General features: G+C 41.1%; 1 protein-coding gene and 1 long non-coding RNA gene across 2 annotated transcripts in view; both read left to right on the top strand.

Annotated features, from left to right (window-relative positions):
* Nucleotides 1–24400, top strand: part of pappa2 (pappalysin 2) — a 100489-nt gene that overhangs the window by 24415 nt on the left and 51674 nt on the right. The window contains exons 8-13 of the mRNA XM_085388158.1: nucleotides 187–379; nucleotides 1107–1240; nucleotides 14147–14329; nucleotides 16054–16354; nucleotides 22688–22816; nucleotides 22896–22981. Coding sequence (XP_085244284.1) covers nucleotides 187–379; nucleotides 1107–1240; nucleotides 14147–14329; nucleotides 16054–16354; nucleotides 22688–22816; nucleotides 22896–22981 — 1026 coding nt within the window. The remainder of the gene's footprint in view (nucleotides 1–186; nucleotides 380–1106; nucleotides 1241–14146; nucleotides 14330–16053; nucleotides 16355–22687; nucleotides 22817–22895; nucleotides 22982–24400) is intronic.
* LOC146648738 (uncharacterized) lies at nucleotides 4198–8880 on the top strand. The gene is made up of 2 exons (XR_014908387.1): nucleotides 4198–6756; nucleotides 6981–8880. It is a non-coding gene; the product is annotated as an uncharacterized LOC146648738 (long non-coding RNA).

Genomic DNA, 24400 nt, shown 5'->3' with positions numbered 1-24400 from the left:
CCTTTTGCGCCCATCTTCTGGTGCGTGGGTGCTTAAGAGGTTAAGGACTGGCATGTGTAATTGCGTCTCCTCTCAGCACATGTCTGATGTAATTATTTCTAGCCATGTGTTTAGTACTTCGGTTATTTAAAGGCTAGTGTGTTAATTTGACCCTCAAAGATTTACTGGATTCTTCTGTCTTCACAGATGATAACTGCACCAACCATTTCACTCCAAACCAAGTGGCCAGGATGCACTGCTATCTAGACTTGGTCTACCAGAAGTGGCTGATGGACCCTCAACCTGCCCCCATCCCACTGGCCCCCATAGTGACTGACCAGAGCACAGATTCTGTCTCGATTTATTGGCTCCCACCTATCAGGGGGTCACTTTATCAAAGGTATGATTGCATGAGTTCTTTTGTTTCTATCCATTCAAAGCTGTTTTTAACCATCCATACATGTCTGGTTGTCCAAGAGGCAGGGTAAACCTTGGGCAGGTCTCTTGCAGGGTTAAAACTATTAACAAAGAACTGCAATTTTCATCACTTGTGCACATAAATCACTCTATGAACACTCCAATTTATAAAATGTGCATAATTTAACTGCATTAGTGAGCCATGAGCACATTGCTTCCACCGGACAAGTCTCTTTATATGGTGATTAAAAATGTTCTGGATGCAATCAAAACCAGGCATTGGAGTTAATGTTTGATTACACTTTCCAGTAATTGTTTTATTGGTCTTTTTTATTTTGTATTCACCACTGCACCGAGAGCATCTGGACGAAAACACCTGTGGAAAAATTGGAATAAACAACTCACAAGTGTGAAGTGTATTATGGAATTCTCAGCTGGTGGCATCACCAGATGTGGGCAAAAGAAAGCTGGCATTTCAACCTGGGAGAGTTTGAAATTTCATACGCCTTGTTGACTTAGTGCAGTGCATGTAGGTACTAGTGTGACTGTGCCTGAAACGACCTCCTCCACAGGTCAAACTAGTGGCCACTTTGTGTTTGCGAAATATGTTTAATTTTCTTGTGTGTCTTCTAGGTCAGTTTCAGCTTTCTTGTTTTGTTTATATAGAATAAAAATGCCATAATTAGTGGACCTGTTTCCTTTCGCCTCAGCTCCTCATTGCGTGTATCTGAGATCAATTGTGGAGATTGTGAGAAAGATGGCATCTTCCACCAGTATGCTTATGAGGCTTCCTCAACTCACATATGTGACACATCAGGCTACTGGACACCCGAGGAAGCAACAGGTCAGTCAAAAAATGCTTTTTGTGATTTTCTACAAATGCACAAAAGGATAGAATTTCCTTTTTTTATATCTGCATATTGAAAACAAGCTGGATTTCAGAGATAATAAATGGTTCAGAATTGTAGACTTTTACTTCTGTTGTTAACAGCTGCACACATATAAATCCTGTTCCTTGGGTCAGTTTGAATATAAACACTAGTGAATATGGGACTTTGCTGAAGCCTCATGTAAAATTGCAGGTTAACTGAGGAATATATTTATTTTACACATCTGCCCGCACGTTCACCAAGCTGAATATATGCCAAATACATTTTTGGCATATATTCAGCCCCCCCTTTACCCCCAGACGCACACACAGAAACACACACATCTGTACATTTTAGGTGCGTGCAAGGCTAATGGCTGCTGGAAAAAGAAAAAGCAAAAAAAATCATTAAATGATAATTACCTCAGCTACAGACCTCTCTGTGTCTGTCTTGTTTTAGCCAAAGCGAGAACAAGGATTATTAACGTAAGCGTCTGCTCTGGGTAATGTTTTGGTGCTCTTCAAACATTCAACCTCCGTCATAAACCAAAAAAAGTGCATCTTGTAGCACTGTACATTGAAACATTAACTTCCTGCAAGCACATGGTCCTTGTTATTCCAATCATAAATCCTTGAGAAGCACGATTTCCTTTGACATGATGTATAGGGTGGGGAGGAAAGAAACAAGAAGGAATATAAGGCAACAAGAAAGCAAAGTGAATGAAAAGGGACAAGAAACAAAAAAGGCAAATACTGAAAGAGCAAATGCATGAACACAATAACACGTTTCCATCTCTTTCATGAAAACTCTGACCAAATATGTGGAAATCCTCTGCTGGAATTTATGCTTTGAAAACAAGCGGCTAGGAAGAACAGGGGGATTACTGCTCCCTCATTCGCTGCGGGACCATAATGATGATAAAGGGTCAATTACAGTCTTACTCTTGTTGAAATCTCCCAATTCTTTGAATCTTTGGGCTGAAGGAGGGACAATACTCGGTGTATCAATGCTCAATCAACAATCATTTATTTCCACACAATTCAACAGTCAGAGCATTACAACGTCCGGACGGGAGAGATGCTACCAGAGGGTCAGGCACATGTCTCAAAATGGTGACGGGTTGCTCAGCTTTTTATAGTCTCTAGTGGCCCCCAGCTAGTCGTAAAAGCCAAAACATCACATTTTTTCTCTGTTACAGCGCCTAAGTTATGACCTCGGCAGTTGTTTCTCTGCTTTCTGTAAGGTGGGGGTGTGGAATGTGGTCTATCTATCTCCCCTGTCTTTAGACACAGAGTCTCCTGCTTACAACCTTCTCTTCATGATTCAACAATTAAGCATGTCAAGAAAACAGTGTAACACATTCCCAGCAGATCAAGGATACAGAGTGATGCACATTTATCTAATGAACTAATATGTGAATATGTTCTGTTAACTCAAAAGTATAATGAGAACTAAACTACATACAGCTCACACACTCTATATTAAAGGGTATAATGTGATCTACAGCAGTATTCTAATTCAACTACTTTGATTACATATATAAGGTAACATATAATAACAGAATAATCTAATAATTCCCCCTTTTGATCTCTGAAAGAGATCACTTACAACATACACTCCAGGGTCGCAAGGTCCAGGTTTTCTTGATCCTGAGGCCCTCTGTCCCCCTTTAACGGGTGGACCATATGTGGGATGACCTCTGTGTTCACGCAGTTCAGATGCAAGCAAAGTTAGATTTACAACCATAACAGCAGTTACAGATGACTCTCCCATCACTCCCCAATTCTCCCACAGCTTTATTTTGGTGCTCCAGTTTTCCACTCCCATTTTAATGCCCCCTTATACCTTTCAAATGTACTCAGACTAGAACCTCTGTCTAAGGAGCTTTTAACCTTTATTTTTATTGCTGCAGCTACCAGTGTCTTCCAGTTGGGTGATTCTCAGCTTCTTTCTTCGACCTCCGGGGTTAGACCACCCTTTAGTCATTGCACAGTTCTGGGGATTATTCTGCCCCGATTTCAAACAAGGATCTGTGTGTTTTGGGGTCACCGCCGTGTCCCCCTTTTTGCCAAGAGCCTCTCGAACCTCGTTGGTCTGGTGTTCCTGGTTTTCGCCAACCCCTTCATGGTTATTGCTGTGTTTGTGGGATCCATCTTCTCCAGGAGCCCAAACGTCATGACACTTGACCCCAGTTGCTGTCTCGGCAGTCCCTACATCTGTCCCTGCTGTGAAGGGTCCTCACATCTCCGTGTCCCCGTCTGGTGTCTGTTCCTTTCTCTGCAAGAGACAGAAAACCAAAACACCTCTCTCCCTAGCCTTGATAATCTAATATTGTTATCCATTGTTCTTCTAATGATTCAAATTTGGTTTAAAATATTATGTTCAGGACTTATTCTAATCATAATCTATGTGTGTGTAAAAGAAATCAAAAATTAGTGAACCCTTTCTAAGTCTAACACATTATAAGCTTAAGTTTTACCATAGCTAATTTATTAAACACAAAAATAAACTCATAGAAATTTTCATATCACCATTGTTTGATGTTCAAACTCAACTCCCCCTTTTTGACACACTCCCATGTGTCAATTCATTGGAGCTAGACAATTAAAAGAGAAGGTTAGTGACATCATATCTCAGAAAGTATCAGAAATTCTTCTCTCGAGTACCGTTGCTCCAGCCTTGTCATCCCTGAGGATCTTCGATCCCGAAAATGTCCCTTCTCCTCATGTAATAAAGTCTGTCATCCTTCCATGCCCTGGTAACTGGTCCATCCAGAGCTGTAACATTTTGAAATGTACATACAACAAGCCAAACCACACCTTGGTCACACCAACCCTTTTCTGCCCTGAAGATGTCCAACACCATCTTAGTCTGGACCAGGGTTGTAATAGTTTTGCAATTTTCATCAGTTTTAATCAGTTTTTACCAATTGTTTGCTAGTTTAGTGTAGTTTTTATTTTCTGAAAATCCTTAGTTTCAATTTAGTTTTATTTGTGTTTTGCAAAAATTAAGTGTAACAAAATCCCAGTTCCATCATATCAGTCATGCTCTTCTGGTTATCCTTGGGTGTTGAGACTAATAACTATTAACTCTTGCCGCACCGAGTGGTCCTAATTTTGGTTGAAGTGAATTGATAACCTTTTGAAGGCGATTGTTTCACACCTTTATTTAGATGTCCCAGTCCTGTTGTCTCGGGATACATCACGCTGCCTTATCTGGGGTTAGCTATTTTCTGGGGATGCGGGTTGAGTGGGTGAGCTCTTCAAGGAGGGGGAGTGTGCTCCCCCTGATGAGGTCTTCTAGGTAAGCTAGGTTAACCTTCTTGTGTGGGCTTTTCAAGTGCACTTTAAGGTTAGTGGGACTTTTAGTTTTATAAATGTCCCTCATGTCCCCCTGATGACCCAGTATTTCATTTTTGCACACTGTAGTACACATTTTAGTTTTTGCTTGTAGCTCGCATACTCTACTTGCCACTCCTCTAAGTCCTGATGTTTCTTAGAGAGGGCAACAGTACCTTTAAAATTATATCACATGTGTGGGGGTGTGGCCTTGCCAATTGTTTTGCCCACCTTTTCAAAATGGCTGGCGTGCCCACAAGCACATTTCATGGAAAAAGAAAGGTAATCTTGATATTTACATTTAAAATGTTTTGTTAAACTCAGATTTTTATTTTATTCTTTTTGCAAGTACCCCTCCTCGGTGGCGAGAAACTGTTGGTGTGGTCAAGTGGGTGCTCTGGAAACAAACGCTCAGGACAGAACAGTTATCAGTCATGTACTTCCTACAAATTTTGCATATGTTTTATTTCATATTGATCCTCTGAGTGTAATGGTACATTTTAATTTGAATTTATCCAAACTAAACACAATATTTTCTTTATTTACTTTGCTCTTGTTCTTTTGCAGTACCACATCCTATCAAATGTCCCTGTCGATTATATTCTACATTTAATAACTTACTATTTCAAGTGAGAACCTAAATCACGTGGACCAATGTTTATTATTGCATATCTCTATTCTGAATATGGCCAGTCATTCATAGGTATTGTTCAATTTTGGCGATTTTCCTCTATAAAATTTAATTGACTTTTTACAGTGGCCTGCTGTGGTTAATAATAACATATTCCAGTCATGAGTGATATCAAAAGTCTTCTCCACTGTAGCATTTGGCATTCCCAATAATATAACATGATACCTTACTCAAAACACAGCTAATATAGCACAGTTTTCTTAATGCAAACATCGGTAACTCAAAATCAGCAACCACAGTGTTAAGTCTGCAGTTCATACTTATGTGAAGCTAGAGTCTCCTCCTCCAGTCTCTCTTATCCTCCTGCTCCTGAAAAAACAAAACAAAACAAAGCGAAGCATCCACCCTTCTCTTGTCGGCTGGGTGAATTGTTTATTGGCATTTACTAATCCTAAAGTGGGTGCAGTCATTGTCTCAGTATCAAGTCAGTCAAAACTTTTAGTCGTCAGTCCATCACAGTCCATTCACATGCATACCTCCATACACATTCATACCAGATGTTGCTGATAATGGAGTCTCACGCGCAACCTATTCGAGCCTCCATCATCAGCAAGATGACGTCATCCTTTTAAAGGAAAACAATTCCTTGTTGTTTTTTGGGCCGGATTGACTCGGTGCAATCCTTTTAGATCAGTGTTCCCTATAAGTGAATTTCTCCCAAGCCAATTACAATCATGGAGAAGCACACTTTGCAACTGTTTACAGTAATAATATTTTATAGCGCTTTAAATTTCAATCTTTCAGGCCTTGTTTAAAGAGCTGATTGTTAAATCATGAACTCACAAAATATCACCATATCACCACCGGTGGATCACACCTCTCAGATGTTTTTTCTCCAGTGCACTGTAACAAAACGAAAACAGACATAACCAACAAAACACTAACAACAATAACACAAACTAGGGCCCGTTGCAGACATGTCCAAGCATAAAACTATCCCTCTCTCGCTTACGAGAAAGAACACAAGCCAAAGCTCACTGATAAAATCAAGCTAGCGCTAAACAAAACCAAACAATCAACCAGAAATTCACAGGAACATTTTGCTTCCTGCCGGGACAATATTGTGTGGGAATGAGAACCTCAGGTGCCGTAACACCTTTTGTTCCTCCTTGAATTAAAACTCAATCACAGAAAATGCCGTACTCCGACCTAAAACTTACACTATTAATTCATCATTTTCACTCTGTGCCACTGTTCCTCATCAGGGCTGTGTGAAGCACAGCAAAGAATTCAGTCAAGGCCTTGAGCCATAAACAGACATCACGCACAGACATTGTTTTCATAACCAAAGCGTTTTAGAGCTTATTCCTAAAATCTACACAAATGCCTTCTAGGTGACATATAACACATTCTAAGTAATCAATGGAAATCAATGGCTCCTCATAAAAATTATGCATTGGGATGTTTGTGTGCAGCATTTTGCATATCAGCATAAGCAAAGCGTTCTTCATTGCATCAGCGTGTATGTGTGTGTGCGTGTGGATCACTCTTCATTGCACAAGCGTGTGCATGTGTATGTGTGTGCATCACTTCTCAGTGAATCAACATTCCCGTGTGTGTGTGTGTGTGTGTGTGTGTGTGTGTGTGTGTGTGTGTGTGTGTGTGTGTGTGTCATTTCTCACTCACTCAACGAGTGCACGTGTTCATGTGTGTATTTCACTTCATTCTGAATCTGTGTGTTTGGAGACGTGTGTGTGTGTGTGTGTGTGTGTGTGTGTGTGTGTATGTGTGTGTGTGTGTGTGTGTGTGTTTGTTTCTCTTCATTCTGAGTCAGTGCATGTAGATGTGTGTGTTTGTGTGTGTGTGTGTGTGTGTGTGTGTGTGTGTGTGTGTGTGTGTGTGTGTGTGTGTGTGTGTTCATCACTTTCCTGTTCTGGTGTTCTGGGTAAACCACGGCCTGAAGCATGGCCTGGGGTCCTGCCCCCCTCCTTTTCAGTTTGTTTGCGACCATTGCTGCTGCTGCTGCTGCTCAAAATTCAGTCCGTCCTGGTTCTGACCCCAATTGGGGCAGTCCTTTCTCCAGTGTCGATGTTCACCGCAGGTGAAACCTGCATCTTCTTCTGTGTTTTTGTCCATTCTGAGGTGCCTTCTGACCTCAGTTACTCCTCCTGTCTCGGTCACGCCCTTTTTCGCCACCCGATCATCCGTGTTGGTCCATCACTGTCCTGCACAGTGTGAATGCAAAGTTATCAAGGTCAGCATTCTTTCGCTCGGCCTTACTTTTCATTCGGGCTTGGCGGGCGTCTCGTCACAGCTCTGTCAGCTGACGCAGTCTGGGAATTTTTCCCCCGTGTAGTGAAACGGGCCTTAGGTTTAGTGCTCTCCGTCTCGGCTGCATGAGATCACATTCCTGCAGGTCTGTTGACATTCTCAGGTCGTTGTTGTGGGTCCAGCTGTTGCAGCATTTGGTCAGTGCCACGTATGGGGGAGAGCAGGAGTCCAGTCAGCCTCGGCTTTCAGGGCCGGCAAAGCAGCCTGTAATTAAATATGTATAGAAAAAACAAAAACAAAACAAAACAAAAACAAAACAAAACAAAAACAAACGAACAGGAAAATGTTGTTGTGTTGGCTGTGTTATTCAGAGGGGAGACAGTGGGGCCAGGCCCTGTGTCAGCCTTCTCTCCCCCTTTTTTTGTTTTTTGTCTCCCGATATAATCAACTCCTAACCCACCAAGTTGACAGGACAACACCGGTATATGTTAAAATTCTTAAGATCATGTTTAAAAGCCCAAAAAGGAATTTTCTTTCATTCAGTAATCACTTTTATTAATCAATCAACAGAAAACATGTCACAATTTGAATCTTTTAACCACTAAATTTGTTGCGTCTTGCCTGGTTGGTTAGACCAGTGTTCCTTTTTTTTTTTAGTTAAATTGTTGTCCTGCAACCCAGAGGGTTTCTTTGTCAGTAATGTATAGACTTCATCATTTAAGTATGTTAATTTTTCTTTAACCTTGCTGGAAAATCTTCACGTGTTCATGAGTGTAAGCTGTTTCTTCATTGCGTGTATGTGCATTTGTATAAAAGCAGGTTAATTTTATCTTTTCTCAAACTAGGCGTTACCTTAAAAGGAGCCTTTCTCTCAGATTTCTCTGCTTGTGTGTTTTTGTTTCACCTTTTTGTTGTGATGCTCCGGACGCCTTCCCAACCTCCACAAGTCCGTTGGCCCCAATTTTATGTGTTAAAACTTCTCTTAATTTCTCCTCTAATTCTCTCCTCGCTGCTGTCTTTTTCACAGCTGCTGATTCGTGCTGGGTGTGGTTCCCATTACCTATAATTTTGCTTCGGCCGCTGTGCTTGTGGGGGCAGTTGGTCCAGGTCCGCAGCTTCCTGTATTAACACACTAAGAGATTTATTTTAATTTCATTTTCATCACTTTTAAACCGATAAGCAGGCAACCCGCCTACCTTGACAGCGTAAACTGTACGCCAGTCTCCCAACACATTCCTCTCTCTACTCCTCCATAATTCTCCACTGCACACCTCTTACTATCTCTCCTTTTTATTTTTATTACACCACAGAGTAATACACCCAATTATGCCCGTCTATCTCCATGTGGCTCCAAATTCCCTCTTTATTTTAATTTCACACTCGTCAGGGGACAGGCACACAACAATTTCAACCACTGAAACGAGGAATTCAACCTTTTTATATTTCTTTACTAATCTAGACTCAACGTTTGTTCGCAAAATGTGTCTTGTTCTAGTCCGGAATAAATGTGAACCCGTGATTACACGGCCGTTCCAGTGTTATTTCCGTAGCTATGCGGGGGCCCTCACCTCCCCAAGTCACCACCTCGGCACCCGGACAACGCCGGTCCTGGCCACGCGTCCACGGACAGGAGGGTCGCCACTCCTAGGGCAAATGTTCCACAGGTACACTAGGCATCAACCTTTGATCCTAAAATGTGTATTTGCTCTAATGTCCTCCTAATCAAACACATTAACCGTCACTGTCACTGTGTTCACGCTTCACACTCCACACAAAAAACACACTCAGAGCGCGCCTCAGTCACACTCTCACTCAGTGCGCGCTTTACCCACAAGACAGCACCCAGAGCGCGCCTCGCAGCTTCACACACACTCTCTCACCCAGAGCGCGCTTTGACACTCACACACAACGCTTTTCCTCAGCGGGAATTTTACACAGAAACCTCTGAGCTCAACTATTAGATCTTCTTAAAGCACACTGCACCATAGACCAAAATACCCCTTTCTCTGCGCTTATGACCGCCACCACGGGGCAAAGTCGCATCATAAAAGTGATGCTTGCATCCCCGAAGTTATACCCGACATCATAAACCAGGTGTTGCTAATAAAATAAACAAACCTCGACTTCAATGTACTGGACTAATGGCCGCGTCTTCAGAATAAATTCTAATGTATTATTGCTACAGAAGCCAGTATTAGACAAAATTAAATGTGGAAGGTAAAGTGGCTGCAACTAGTCCAACGTAGTATCTTATTAGTATCTCGGTAGAAGCAGTTTATTTAACACACTGGAATTCAGCCTCAACTTATGTTGTTAGTATCTTGCGCCAAAAACCAGACACCGACAAATTTACTGTGAAAATACATGTGACTCAGCGAACAGATTAATTTGGAAAGCCCAATATGCACATTTGGTATTTATAATACAACAGGCTGTGCTTACCTTTTTATTTTTGGACCGGTCCTCTGTTCACCTCGCCTCACGATCTCACCAAAGGTCAAATCTGCACCTCCTCAGCACACCAAAGATCCGGGTCACACTGCACCAAGTTGTTGAAATCTCCCAATTCTTTGAATCTTTGGGCTGAAGGAGGGACAATACTCGGTGTATCAATGCTCAATCAACAATCATTTATTTCCATACAATTCAACAGTCAGAGCATTACAACGTCCGGACGGGAGAGATGCTACCAGAGGGTCAGGCACATGTCTCAAAATGGTGACGGGTTGCTCAGCTTTTTATAGTCTCTAGTGGCCCCCAGCTAGTCGTAAAAGCCAAAACATCACATTTTTTCTCTGTTACAGCGCCTAAGTTATGACCTCGGCAGTTGTTTCTCTGCTTTCTGTAAGGTGGGGGTGTGGAATGTGGTCTATCTATCTCCCCTGTCTTTAGACACAGAGTCTCCTGCTTACAACCTTCTCTTCATGATTCAACACTTAAGCATGTCAAGAAAACAGTGTAACACATTCCCAGCAGATCAAGGATACAGAGTGATGCACATTTATCTAATGAACTAATATGTGAATATGTTCTGTTAACTCAAAAGTATAATGAGAACTAAACTACATACAGCTCACACACTCTATATTAAAGGGTATAATGTGATCTACAGCAGTATTCTAATTCAACTACTTTGATTACATATATAAGGTAACATATAATAACAGAATAATCTAATACTCTAAACAGTGGTATGTGCACAGCTGAGGAGACAGCCAGTCTGCTGGCTTCCCTTGCTCCCTTTTCACTCTGTCCCACTTCTAAGGACCATGATGTGTGGGTCATTTCGTCAGCCATCGGAGATGGGCAATAACATATTCAGTGTGGAGAGGCAGAGGGGAAGTTGGACAAACTCGTTGCGGACACCATAGCTGGCAACCCAAAACACAAGTTTAAAGGCAAAAACACTATTGGCTCAAATTGTTGGCAAAAGTGACCAAGTACATCTCCTCATAATGCTTCCTGTGCCAGTATTGACTGGTTTAAGTCCATTTTCAGGCTGAGGGAAAACACGGAATTGTTTGGAAGCGTGCACTGCCGCTGTCAGAGATTAAACTGCTTAATGTGCTGCATTAAGTCTTAATACAGAGTTTTATTTCAAAATGAGAAGGTGTAAAGTTTGCTTTTAAGGCTGCCTCGTGTTAACTGTGCTGTAGAGATCAGAAAAAAAGATGCATGTTTGAAGTTCTGTAAAAAATCTTTTCACACGGTAGAAATGTGGAAGGAAAAAAAGCTATGTCAAGAAATAATAGGGATCTCAAAATAATAATTGAGCGCATAAATGTCTTGATGCATGTTCAATCATCCAGGTAAGTAAATCCCCAAAAGTTGATTCTGTTCATCTGGACGTCTTCAGTGGGAGAAACTTTTCGTCACTCATCCAAGTGACTTCTTCAGTCTCAGCAGACTGCAGGTTTCCCCAATCTTATAAACAGGACATTTGAGTAATGATTGAAACTAGCGGGGAATCAAGGAGGCCATTTATGTGAAAAGGGAAAGACCATCTCTGAATCGAGGATGGGGCCTAAGGGTACATCTTTCACCATCTTACGTGCTGTGATTGCAGCCGTTCCCCAACTCTCTGTGAATGGGACTCATGGCCATTGATCAGTGGTTGTTGATCAATGGTCATGAGAATTTGCATAATTAAGATTAAGGAACTGACCTCCCAGCCCATTGTTCCTTCAGTGGGCTGGTTTCAGTCATTGTGCAAATGTTGGTGAACCTGCAGTCAGCTGAGACTGAAGAAGCCACTTAGATAAGTGATGAAACGTTTCTTCTGCTGTAAACGCTACATCCAAATGAACAGAATCAACCTTTGAGGAGTGCACATTTTCTTCGTTTATTGAAAAGAAAATATCTCGTTACAAACATACTATTTGTAAAGGGTGAAAGGTTTTCTACCCATTCTGCTTCAAAGTGGTTTATTAGCTGAATGCTTAAGTTCAATTATGTATTCCCGTTAAAGCTGCTAGCGTGAGAGAAGAACAGATGAGTGAGAGGAAGCCTTTAGGAAGGAAAACCAAAAAACAAGTCTGAAGGAAAGAGTGGAGCCGTTGGATGGTTATTTTATCTGGGTTTGTCAACATGACAGACAGAGTCTTTGCTCATTTCATTTACTCAGTCAGTCCGTGGAAAACTAAATAGATGGTATGCTAACTGCATCAAAAGCTTAAAAGACTTCTCAGGTAATGCTCGTCCTGTATCAAAATGCAGTAGCTTCATATTCTCTTCTTTAACGCTTGTCACAAGCTGTTTATTGAAGCGGTTTCCATGGTAAGTGCACCTGTTCCACACAGGCAGTAGCTCCACTTCTCTCTCAGTATTAAAGATGGTTCCCATTTGCTTACTTTTACTCTGGGCTGTACGAGTATAATAAAGTAGCATGTTGGTAGCTTGGAAAATGTGGTAAGCCCCCAAAAATGTCCATTTCCATTTTATGGGTCTTTACACACTCATTTAGAGACCAATCTTTGCATTAATTGTCCTTCTGACTGTGCTTCGACATGGTTAATCATAGTGGGTGTGAAATATGTAACACCTCTTTAGCGTGTTGATTTTATTTGGATTTCACCTGAGACAGCTCATAATAATTGTGCCATACTGTGATTCCATTGTGCTAATCACTAACGCTCTAACAATTAACAACTCATTTCGCCTGCTGTAATGATGTTACTTCCTGCGTTCTTGAATGAACGCCATCTTTAAGTGAATGGTTGTAACTTTGTCAGCAGGAAAATTCCACTTTCCGTTCCAAAAGAAAGTCAGCTTGCTTGTAGTTTTTAGAAGTAACACCGGGAAATGTATTTTCAGTTACTTATAAATAGAGATGAAGACACCATATTGAGGAAAAGGCAGGACTCAACAAAACCAAATTAAAATCACTGCTATGTTAATCAGAGTAGATTAATCTGCTTCTTTTGGACAGGGTATGGTTTGATCTGATTTGCTTGACAATGACATTTCACTGGTAGCATTACCTAAACATCAGATTTACCCACTATAGGATATCTGACAGGTTTGTCTCTACTTCAAACCAACAGGAAGAACACTGACAGATTCCCATTTCAATGTCATCCCAGCTTATGTTGATCTAATGCTGCTAGCTCCTACACATAATGTTAATAATTTAATTCCCTAAAGCTATATAGATATTGATAATCCTGGTACCCTTGGCAGTGTATATAGTAAGTTCAATCCAGATTGATCAATGGATCTAGGAGGAGTTAGAGGACAGGCATACATGCATATGCAGTGATCATTGGAGTAAGATGTAGCTGAACAGGTTTGCTTCAGCTTTCTGGGTAAGGCAGCGAGTTCCATAACTGAGGGCCCCGGGGTGCAAAGTCCATTTATCTTTAGAGAATTAGGTACAAGCACCTCTGTCTCCCTCCCTTTCACCCTCTCTCTCTCCCTGTAGGCAGAACCCAGACTAATCAAGGCTGAGAGGCACTAAAATCTTAAAAATCAATTTTTGAAACTCACAGATTGCCAGTGGCTGGTGTAATCTGGTCACTTCTCTTTGGAAGTGTTAAAAGCCTGGCTGCAGTGTTGTTGACAGCGGTCTCTGGATGTTTCTCTGCTGCGGCAGATATGTGCGCAGGAAAAAGTATGGAGGACTTTGTGACAGACAGACACAGAAATACACAAAGAACTTTATCACTGTTGCAGTTTGTATCTTTGTTGATTGGTTCAGTGTAACAGCTTGCCTGGCATGCCTCATTTTACCTTGTATAAATTCCCTCATTTGGAGAAGCATGCATGCAATGTATTCCTAGAAATATGCTTTGTCTGGATCTTTGTGCTGCTGTCCAGTTTGCCAGTGAGACACACCCTTTTCGCAACCACAGTCCTTCACTGAAGGTAAAGAGAAATTCAGTTTATTTAAGTGTGAGTATGGGTCTAAAAAAAAATCTATTTTTCCACTCAGACACTCTATTGAGTCTCCATGGTGTACTTTTGTATTTTCTGGAGTCAACTGAATGCTCACTACACTGTTTCTAATCATCATCATATATCAGTTAGGATTAATTCCTGCATACATGGGGTGTTCTGTGCTTTAGAGTAAAATGAATGAAGTCATTGGGAACACTTGTAACACAACAGCACCAACATGTGTGTCTGTGTGATGTTGTCAACAGGACCACCTGATGTGGAACAGCCATGTGATTCCAGTCTCCAAGCGTGGAGTCCTGAGTTTAGCCTGTATGACACCAACGTGACGTCACCATGTCCGGGCACAGAGGGCTGCACCCTCACACTGAGGTTCCTACACCCTATTGTTCCACACGCCCTTACGCTCTGGGTCACGTATATCTCTGCGAGTAAGTGTCACTCCATAATAAATACTCGTCAGTTTTGAATAATAGGCACGGTGGGGAAATTAATTATTTGATCCCCTGCTGAAATTGTACGTTTTGCTCACTTACAAAGAAGTAGACAGTCTTGGGTAGTTTGATACTTTTATGATAGACAGAATATTAACCAAAAATCCAGAAAAAAGAACACTTAACATAAAATTTATGAATTGATTTGCTTCTCATAGAGTGAAATAAGACATTTAGTACTTGGTAGAAAAAGCCTTGTTGGCAAGCACAGCAGTAAGACTTTTGTTGTAGTTGGTCACCAGATTTGCGCAGATCTCAGGAGGGATTTCAGTAGACCTCTCTTTGCAGAAACTCTCAACATCCTTTAGATTTCTTGGCTGCCACTTGGCAATTTGAAGCTTCAGCTCCATTCACAGATTTTCTATAGGACTACATTTCTGGAGACTGGCTAGGTCACTTCTGGCCAGACCACAATGCGCTTCTTCATTAGCCACACCTTTGTTCCCTTCGTGGTCTTCTGGATAACCTGTCCTTGTCTCAACCAAGATTTTATGATAGAGGTCCCTGTCAATAGTCCTTCAGTGTGGTAAAACTGTCCTCTGTCCTTTGCAGAAAAGCAATGCCAAAGCATATTTGCACCTCCATGCTTGACTCTGGAGATGGTTTTCTTTGGGTCACATTCAGCATTTCCCTTCCTTCAAACACATTTGGTCAAATTGATGCCAACGTGCTTGATTTTGGTTTCCTCTGACCACAGCACTCTCTCCCAAGTGAAAATCATGAAGATGCAAAAATTAGGCTCGCATGTACACGTGCCTTCTCGAGCTGGGGAATCATTGTGGTGTTCTTGGTGACTGTGGTCCCAACTGCATTCAGATAATTAACAAGCTCTTCCACCACTTTTCTCATGGTCATCCTAACCCCAGGTTCTTATATAGCACTTTTCTACGGTCATTGAGCACTTTATACAACTCATCCATTCAGCCCAATCGTATGATTGTTTTTAGTGCTTCTATCTAACATTGACTCGCATTCACACTCCGATGGATGCATCGGAGGGCAACATGGGGTTAATATCTTGCCCAAGGATATTTGGCATGTAGACTGGAGGAGCCTGGGATCAAACCACCAACCTTCAGGTCTCCTTGAGTAGGTGACCCGCTCTACCACCTGAGCTACAGCCACCCTGCCAATAGGCAAGATCTTCCATGGACTTCCAGACTCAGCGTGGTTGATGACTGTCACTTTTGCACTGAGCTTCTTGCTGATGGTCTTGTAGTCCAGTCCAGTCTTGTCCAGATCTACAATCTTGTCCCTGATGTCCTTTGAAAGCTTTTGGTCTTACCCAGGTACTCTTCCAATGAAGAGGTTGGAAGGGAAGAAATTGACTCTGTGCATGTTACTAATTGAGATCTGATTGATTGTAATCTGTAATATTTTTGGTTGATGTACCATATCTCTTCATTAAAATGAGTGACTGTTCATTTCTTTGTTAGTGAGCTAACGTAGCCAGGGATCAGGTGCAAGTTAATCACAACAGGTGGGGCGCAGTCTTCCTTTTCTGGATGGTGGCAGACAAATACATTTACTCGAGAAAATACTGAAAGAACTCCATTAAAGAAACCTCCTTCCATGCAGCCATACATTATGTATACCTAAATGGGAAAATGTCTTTGTTGGAGATGTGCTGCATAACTCACCAACATTTTACCCTGTTGCAGACAGCCCAGCAATAGCCAACATCGAGCTGATCTCAGACACAGGGAAAAGTATTAACCTGGGACCACAGCATGTGTTCTGTGACTTACCCCTCACCATGCGCCTCGACACCCACAACGTTGCCATTGCTGCCATAAAATTCTGCACCTTGGAGATTATGGAGATTGACGCAGCCATGCTGTCTTCAGGCCCTGGCAGCCCTCTGTGCTCCAGCTGCCAGCCTCTACTCTACCACATTCGCCGTCAGCCACCTTTCGCCAGTAAAGCCCCCTTACCACAGACCCAGCAGACATTTACGGACAGGTAAAGGCTGCCTGACCCATCTGATTTACATGCAGATAAGCTCACGACAGAATTTTACTATGTTTCGCTCACAGGTAACAAGATGGCTTTCTGTTTTTTTCTCAGACCACAGAAAACTCCTTTGACATTCTTGGTTCTCTGAATATCTATTCTATCTATATCTATACTTCTGTTACATTATGGATGAAGTAGCGACAGCTAATGCTGTACAGCTCTGAGGTGAAGGTTATTTAAGGCCGGCATTGACTGCAGATTGTACAGCACAGCATGTGTGTGTCCTCAGATCCACTAATCCACAGATATCTGTCTCTTTAAAGTGTTTGGGCTTTGTTTTGTTTGAAAAACTTCGAACACAAACGTTTCCAACATGGGGATGCCGAGTGTGGATACTGATCCAAATCTCTTTCAACAACCATATACTTAATCAAAAGCTTGCTGAAGTTTCAGGGTTAAGATGAATCAGTTTGTATCCTGTCTCGTAGTGCAGGGTGTCCAAATGATTACTGGAATCCAAATATAAATCCACAAGCCAGTTTTTCTTTTCTTTTTTAAGTCTCAGCAAATAACAGCCCTCAGTATAAAAATACCCCGTCTCTAATGCTTTTCTTATACACACAAAAAGCTGATAAGTACCTGCCAGGACATGACAGCAGTGTCGCATGATTGGAGATCATTTGGGAATGATTTCAAATGCAGTGGCACTTTGATTTTCTGGGAAGCTGTTGTTGTTTTACAAAGCAAGGGGGTATGGGGATGTTAGGTGGACACAGCTTCAAAAACAGTTTATTTTTCATGGAACACATCTCCTATGTTACACAAGCTGTGTCTAAGTGCAAAAAGATGTAAGAACCACGGGGAATTGAGTTATGTGGGACTGAGGAGGGCAAAGAGGGGTTGATGTGAGGAGACGGGAGAGTTTAAGAGCCATGAGTTTGGAAAGGAGGGGAGAGCGAGGAAGGGCGGGTGGGATAATGGAGAGTAGGGGAGATGAAAAAGAGGCGAGGGGAGGAGGGACAGCGGCAATTGAAAAAGATATACAGGCATACAGAGAGACACAAATGAGAGGTGTGGACAGAGTAGAGGTTTGAGGCAAAGAAAGGAAACTTGAAGTGAAGCACATTGTTGGTGAGGGAAGGAGAAGGGAGAGTGAACTGTGGTAACAGGGGGCTGATGGAGGCAAAAGCACACCAGAGGTGAAGCAAAGTAAGCAGATTAAGATCTCTTTCTTTTTTGGAATATGAACCAAATGTGAGCCAGAGAGGCCATAAACACCAGTGACTGCTTGGATCAGATCCTTGGCCATTTCCTGCATCTGAACTTGCAGTATATGCTGAAAGGATGAGTGCGTAGGACTATATGACTGGTTAATTAATCAAAAAACCCACAATGTTAATATCCAATGTGATTTTTTTTTAAATCAGTGGATGAAAAAAAGCAGAAGCTGCAGAAATAGTTGATGCTTTAAGCTGTCGTACATGCAGCTCATTGTCTGGCAACCCTGGACTACACTGGAAACTAAAAGTGTTCCAGAAAGCCTGTTTCAAAGGCTATGTTGCCCCACTGATGTGTTTCCCTTTGCTCTAAGCTGAACCCAACCTCACCACTAACCCCAATCAGTTATCTGTTGTGTATAACCATAGCCCATCCTAAAACAATAAAAAAAAGAGAGTGAGCGAGAGAAAGTTAAAACTCTGGCTTCTTTTCACCTCGACACAGCTGGACAAATTAAAGTGGGTGTGAATAACAGAGGACTTCTTCAGATATCCAACAATTCTTTTGTGAAATGGACAAACAGGAATTTCCCTGCCTGTACCTTTGCAACGTTGGAATAGATGGCATGTGTCTGACTGTTCCAGCACTTTCAGAAAGTGACAATCAGTCATGTCCTTTTCCTGCGTTCACCAAGTTTATACAAAAGTGCAAGTCTGATGATTTGAACTTCTTGTTCCACGTCTTTTTTTTTATTATTCATACAAAATTCTTTTTATTTTAATTCGTCTATGAATGTGAGTTTTCCCATTTCCCAGATTAATGCTTACCCCTATTTTATAAGACCATACTTTTACAAACTTTTTATATAAGCAGTTGTAGAATGTAGATCTAAGAGAAATCGCCATGGCAACTACATATGTTCATTTCATTCATTTCATTTATTTGTTCATTTTCAGGCACAACAAATACCTATATTGAACATAAAATGCACAAAACAAAAAACAAAAATTGCCTGAAAAAGGAGTGGGACGAAGAAAACTTATTAAATCCCACCCCTATACTCACTCATCAACAAAAAAAAACAAACTTCCCGCAGCTACGCCCATCATTGCATACAGACCCATCAACAGCCCCGGGCACATACAAGCATCTAAACGGCAGCTCGCAAACAACAATTAGAGCCTTCATAACTGAATACAGAATATATAAATTATAAATTGCATTACCACAGGTAACAGGCAGTAATAACTACAAGTAACAAACACACATACATATACATACATATATATCTACACACACATGTACATATATGTACATACATACTCACACTTTTTTTTTTTTTTTTGGAATCCATACCAGCAATGGTAAGAGGACAGACATTACAGAGCACACTAAAAGCATCATGTGACCAGACCAACTGTTTGTAGAGGAATTTAAATCTATGAATATTTTTGCATTGTTTCAATTGTAAACTCAGACTGTTCCAGATTTTCACACCACATACAGACACACAAAAGCCTTTACGGGTTGTTCGAGTTCTGGGTAATTTGAATTCTCCAAAGCCTCTCACATTATAAACCTTTTCTCGAATTTCAAATCTAGTTTGTAAATTTGCCGGTAAAAGTTTAGTAAAAGCTTTATACAAAATTATGGATGTATTGTAATTAACCAGATCCTGGAATTTAAGTAACTTTGCCTGAAGAAAGAATTTGTGAGTATGATCTAGATAACCAGCCTTGTGAATAATACGCAGTGCTCGTTTCTGTACTGTGACTAATGGATTAGTTGTATTTTTATATGTGTTTCCCCACACTTCCACACAATATGTAAGATATGGAAGAACCAGGGTACAGTACAGAGTACGAAGTGCATCTTTATCAAGGAATTGTTTCACTTTGTTCAAAACTGCGAGGCTTCTAGAAATTTTGGTTTTTATGTGTCTGACGTGGGGTTTCCATGAAATTTTGTTATCAATTACAACTCCCAAAAATTTGTTTTCACTCACATTATCAATTGGTACACCTTCAATGATAATTGGTAATTCTACATTATATTTTAAATTACCAAAAAACATTGCTTTAGTTTTATTTATATTTAATGATAATTTATTTATGTCCATCCATTTTTTTATTAATTTTAGCTCCCTGTTTACGGTCATTACAAGATCAGTATAATCATCGCTACTGAAAAATATGTTGGTGTCATCTGCGAACAGTATGAGTTTAAGTACTTGAGAAACATCAAAAATATCATTTATGTATACATTGAAAAGTTTTGGTCCCAACACTGACCCTTGGGGAACACCACATGTAATACCAAGTTTCTCTGAATGGTAATGCCCTATGCTAACATATTGTTCCCGACCCGTTAGGTAACTTTTTAACCAGTTACCAGCTTTCCCTCGAATACCATATCTTTCCAATTTATCCAATAAAATTGAGTGATTGATTGTGTCAAAGGCCTTTTTGAGATCAACAAAAATACCAACTGCATATTTATTTTTATCCAGTGTATCAGTAATTTCTTCTACTGCCTCAATTATCGCCATTGAAGTGGTTCTTTGCGTTCTGAAACCATACTGACCAACATTTATTATTTGATGTTTTTCAAGGAATTTTTCTAATCTTGAATTAAAAAGTTTTTCTAGAATTTTTGAGAATTGAGGCAGTAGAGAAATAGGCCTATAATTGGTAAAACTGTGTTTGTCATTACTTTTATATAGTGGTATTACTTTCGCAATTTTCATTTTTTTTGGAAAACAACCGGACTGAAATGATAAATTACAGATATATGTTAAGGGACTAGCAATATTCAGAATAACCTGTTTAACTACAGACTTATGTTGAGTTCATTCTGAAAAATGGTTTATGATGAATGAATTTTTACTTGTTTACTAGAGAGAACACTGATTATCTTATCACCCTGGCACCTGTTAGTTTGTAGGATATATCAGGGAGCAAGTGAACATTATGTCCTTAACTTTGATGTATTAAAAGCAGGAAAATGTGCAAGTGTGAGAATTTGAGCGAGTTTGACAAGGACCAATTTGTGATGGCTAGATGACTGAGTCTCCAAAGCTCCTGTAAATGGTAAATGGACTTTGGAGTACTCAAAGCGCTTAATACAACATGCCACATTCACCCATTCACACCCATTCACACAAACACTTCTAAGCTTAAGTGCTTACTATCTGACATTCACACGCAATCATACTCCAATGGATGCATCAGAGAGCAACTTAGGGTTAGTATCTTGCCCAAGGATATTTGACATGTAGACTAGGGAGAGCCAGGGATCGAACCACCAACCTTCCAATCAGTAGCTGCAGTCTGTAGTGATCAGTATCCATCAAAAGTGGTTCAGGAAAAAAAACAGCGGGGAATCAGCCACAGGGTCAAGGATCACTGATGCACTTGGGGGGTGAAGGCTGATCCGATCCAACGGACAAACTACCGAAGCTCAAAATGCCGAAAAATTGCTCATTCTGATAGAAAGATGTCAGAATACACAGTGCATCGCAGTTTATTGTGTATGTCGTTACCTGCAGACCTGTCATGGTGCCCATGCTGACCAATACAACCAGAACAATGGGGCCCGTGAGCATCAGAACTAGACCACAAAGCAATTGAAAAAGGTGGCCTGGTCTGATGATTATGTCCTTTTTCACATCATGTGGCTAGCCGACTGTGGCGGGGCGTGGCCTGCGGTGCCGTGCAGAGGAGGCGGACGCACCTGCACGGCATCCGCAATCACGCCCCGCCGAATTAAAACTGTAAACATACACGGCAGACCCAGTGGCATTTTGATACTTTTTATTAATGCTTTGACGGTTGCTGTCAACAATAGTCACAGAGCTGCAGCTCTCCCGCTGCCCGCTCAACATTATCACAACAACCCCAACCACAGGACCCAGTACAATATTTAATTCGGCGGGGCGTGATTGCGGATGCCGTGCAGGTGCGTCCACCTCCTCTGCACGGCACCACAGGCCACGCCACGCCACGCCACGCCACACAGACTTAATGTCTATTGTAGTAGGGCAAGAAGGCAAACTGGAGGAAGCAGTGCAATGCACACTGGCACAAAGAAAAATGGTTCAGAAATGGATCGAGGAGTACGATAACGAGTCTGAAGTGTTGTCATGGTCTTCGTTCAAGAATCTGTGGGACATGCTGGACAAACAAGTCCAATCCATGAAGGCCCCACCTTGCAATGACTTAAAGGATCTGTTGGGAACATCTTGGTGCAGATACCACAGCACACATTTAGGGGTCTAGAGGACTCCATGCCTCGGTGGGACAGGACTGTTTTGACAGAAAAAGGTGGGACCAACACATTATTGGGCAGATGGTCATGATGTTATGCCCGATTGATGTAATGTCAGGCCTCTAAGAACAAAGAAGAGAGAGGAGTTGTGGCAGAAGATATAGCAGACTATAGATACAGTTTAGATCAACAGGAAATGAGGACGTTTTTCACAACCTTCATTTCCTTCACTTATACATAATTAATAAAGGAAATTTCTAGAGTCTGGTGAAATTGGACACACCTTAGATAATGCAGTTGTGTGATACTCCTGGTCTACCCCAGGTGGATGCAGGGGCAGTTTATTTGTGCTAAGAAAACAGGGAGGATGGTCTTTTTATAGCCTCAGCACACCAAAACAGATCAATAGTCCAGACACATTAGCCGTGGTACTGTTACACATACTTCCTGCTATGAGGCTTTAAGGTCACTGGATAATACAAGGTTACAGGGAGAGCAAATTCCACTTTTTTGGCGATTGCTTACAGAATCCAACAGGATTAAAGCATAATGAATCTGTTTGGAAACATAATAAATACAATGCTTCCTTCCTACGTAGCACAACAGTATTTCTTTTTTAAAAAGTACAGCAAACTGGCACCATTATGCACAAAATTCTTATTTTATTAAGTATCGACTGACTCAAAGCCATTTATAATCAAGCCTATAAACATTATATGATCAGTTCATAACACAATGCAGTAAAAATGTGGGTAAATGCTCCTTTGAAGACTGGAACAATCTTCTGTTATAAGTTTATAATGCCAAAGGAAACATTACACAACAGTTTCTTGTCTCTGTTCTTGTTCTTCCCAGGTCTGTTACACAGGGAGTTAAGTACAAGTACACAGTCCAGGTGGAAGCTGATGGTCAGCTCAGTGACGCTTCGCCACCGCTTCTCTACACACATGGACAGCCTTACTGTGGAGATGGCCTCATACAGGGGTATGTTGCACATTAACATGCTGATAACATTGGTGACTAATTACACAGGGCATTGATAATGATGGTCCTCTCTCTGTAGGACAGAAGAATGTGATGACAGTAATCTGTTGGATGGCGATGGCTGCTCTAAGACATGCGGCAAGGAGATGGGCTTTAAATGCAATGGTGAGTGCCATTCACTGTCTCTGCTGCTTCGAGTTTACACACAGTTTAAAATTGGAAGCCTGTCAAACTGTTTGAGGTTTTTTTTTTAATTACCAGACATAACACGAACCGACTCTGTCTTACATGCAAAACACGAATACTATGTGAACTTTTAGTGTGAAGGAGTGGTCACTAAGTGGCCAGAAATCTCACATTTGTGCATGCAGCAGCATTAAGAGACAGAAAAATTCAACCCAATCAAATTTAATTTACAAGACATAAAAGCTTCTGGCTTGAATGAATTCCACAAACCATTAATGTAACATCACAGCAACATAAGCGAAAACAGATGAGCTGAGGGGTGATAAGTGGTCACAAGTCTTTTGCAGAAAAGTATTTTGACATGAGGCTGGCAAAGAAGCATCCGGAAAACACTTTTCAGCAGTAAAGTACACGGTGTAGTCTGAAAACATGTGTCAGGCATGTTTCTCTGGTGATTTAGTGTTGACCTTGGAATATTGATAAATGAAGTTTATTGATTTTTATCAGAGATCATGCTTTGGTTTTGAATTGCAAAAATCAGCTTACAATAACACTTGCGTTTTGGACATAGTGTCCATTTTTCATTTTGTTTGATATCCTTCAGCTAAAATAAGTCATACATTTTTTTGTTATCAAGTCACATCTGCAGCAGTGAGCCAGCTCCCTTCAGTCAGGGATCATAAACACAGTCAAAGGCTTTATTCTGCTAGTTTTTGTACAGTGACCCCACAGTTAGGTGATTGAAGGGCCACCTTGTAGCTCTGACTGCCCGAAGCGAATCAAGTGCAAGCAAGAGGGGTGATGAGGTTCATTATTTCTAGTTTTTATACCCAATAAGACGGCTCGAATTAGGTAAGAGCTGCTGTGGTTATGCTTTTTGGGGGGAGGGGTTGAGCTTTGGTGAGATTTATACAAGAACAATTTGTTCCTGTAATATATACAATAAACAATTGAAGATTTGCAGTAAGATGAGAAACCTTAACAAAAAGTCGTTTGTGGCTCAGTGGCTTGTGCAGTTGCCATAAAGCAGCTTTGTCCAAGATTTAGTCACAGACAAAAAAGATTCACCTGTTAATCCTCACTTTGAAAATGTGGCCTTGGTGTTCTGCTAAATGTCCTTTAAATACTCTGATCTGTTTCCAAGTGAACAACAATGAAACTGACTAGTTTCCTTTCTTACAAGCAGTCTTCCTCAGTGTAGGACTGACAGGCCGACTATGTTTCTATGACTAAAACCTTTTTTTTAGGATTATAGAGCAGTAGTGCTGATCCAAAAGCGATCGTTTGCACCAAAGTTTTCACAAACACCGTGATTTTTATATCAATCTGGCACCTAGTTTATAAAATAGGCCTAATCCAATTTTAGTCCATGTCTGGGAATTTAGTTCATTCATCAAT

The sequence above is a fragment of the Rhamphochromis longiceps genome, linkage group LG18 (genome assembly GCF_057381845.1).
Source record: "Rhamphochromis longiceps isolate RC_006_pf linkage group LG18, R_longiceps_female_GT1.1, whole genome shotgun sequence".
Classification (NCBI taxonomy): Eukaryota; Metazoa; Chordata; class Actinopteri; order Cichliformes; family Cichlidae; genus Rhamphochromis; species Rhamphochromis longiceps.
This window is presented reverse-complemented; position numbering and strand designations above follow the sequence as displayed.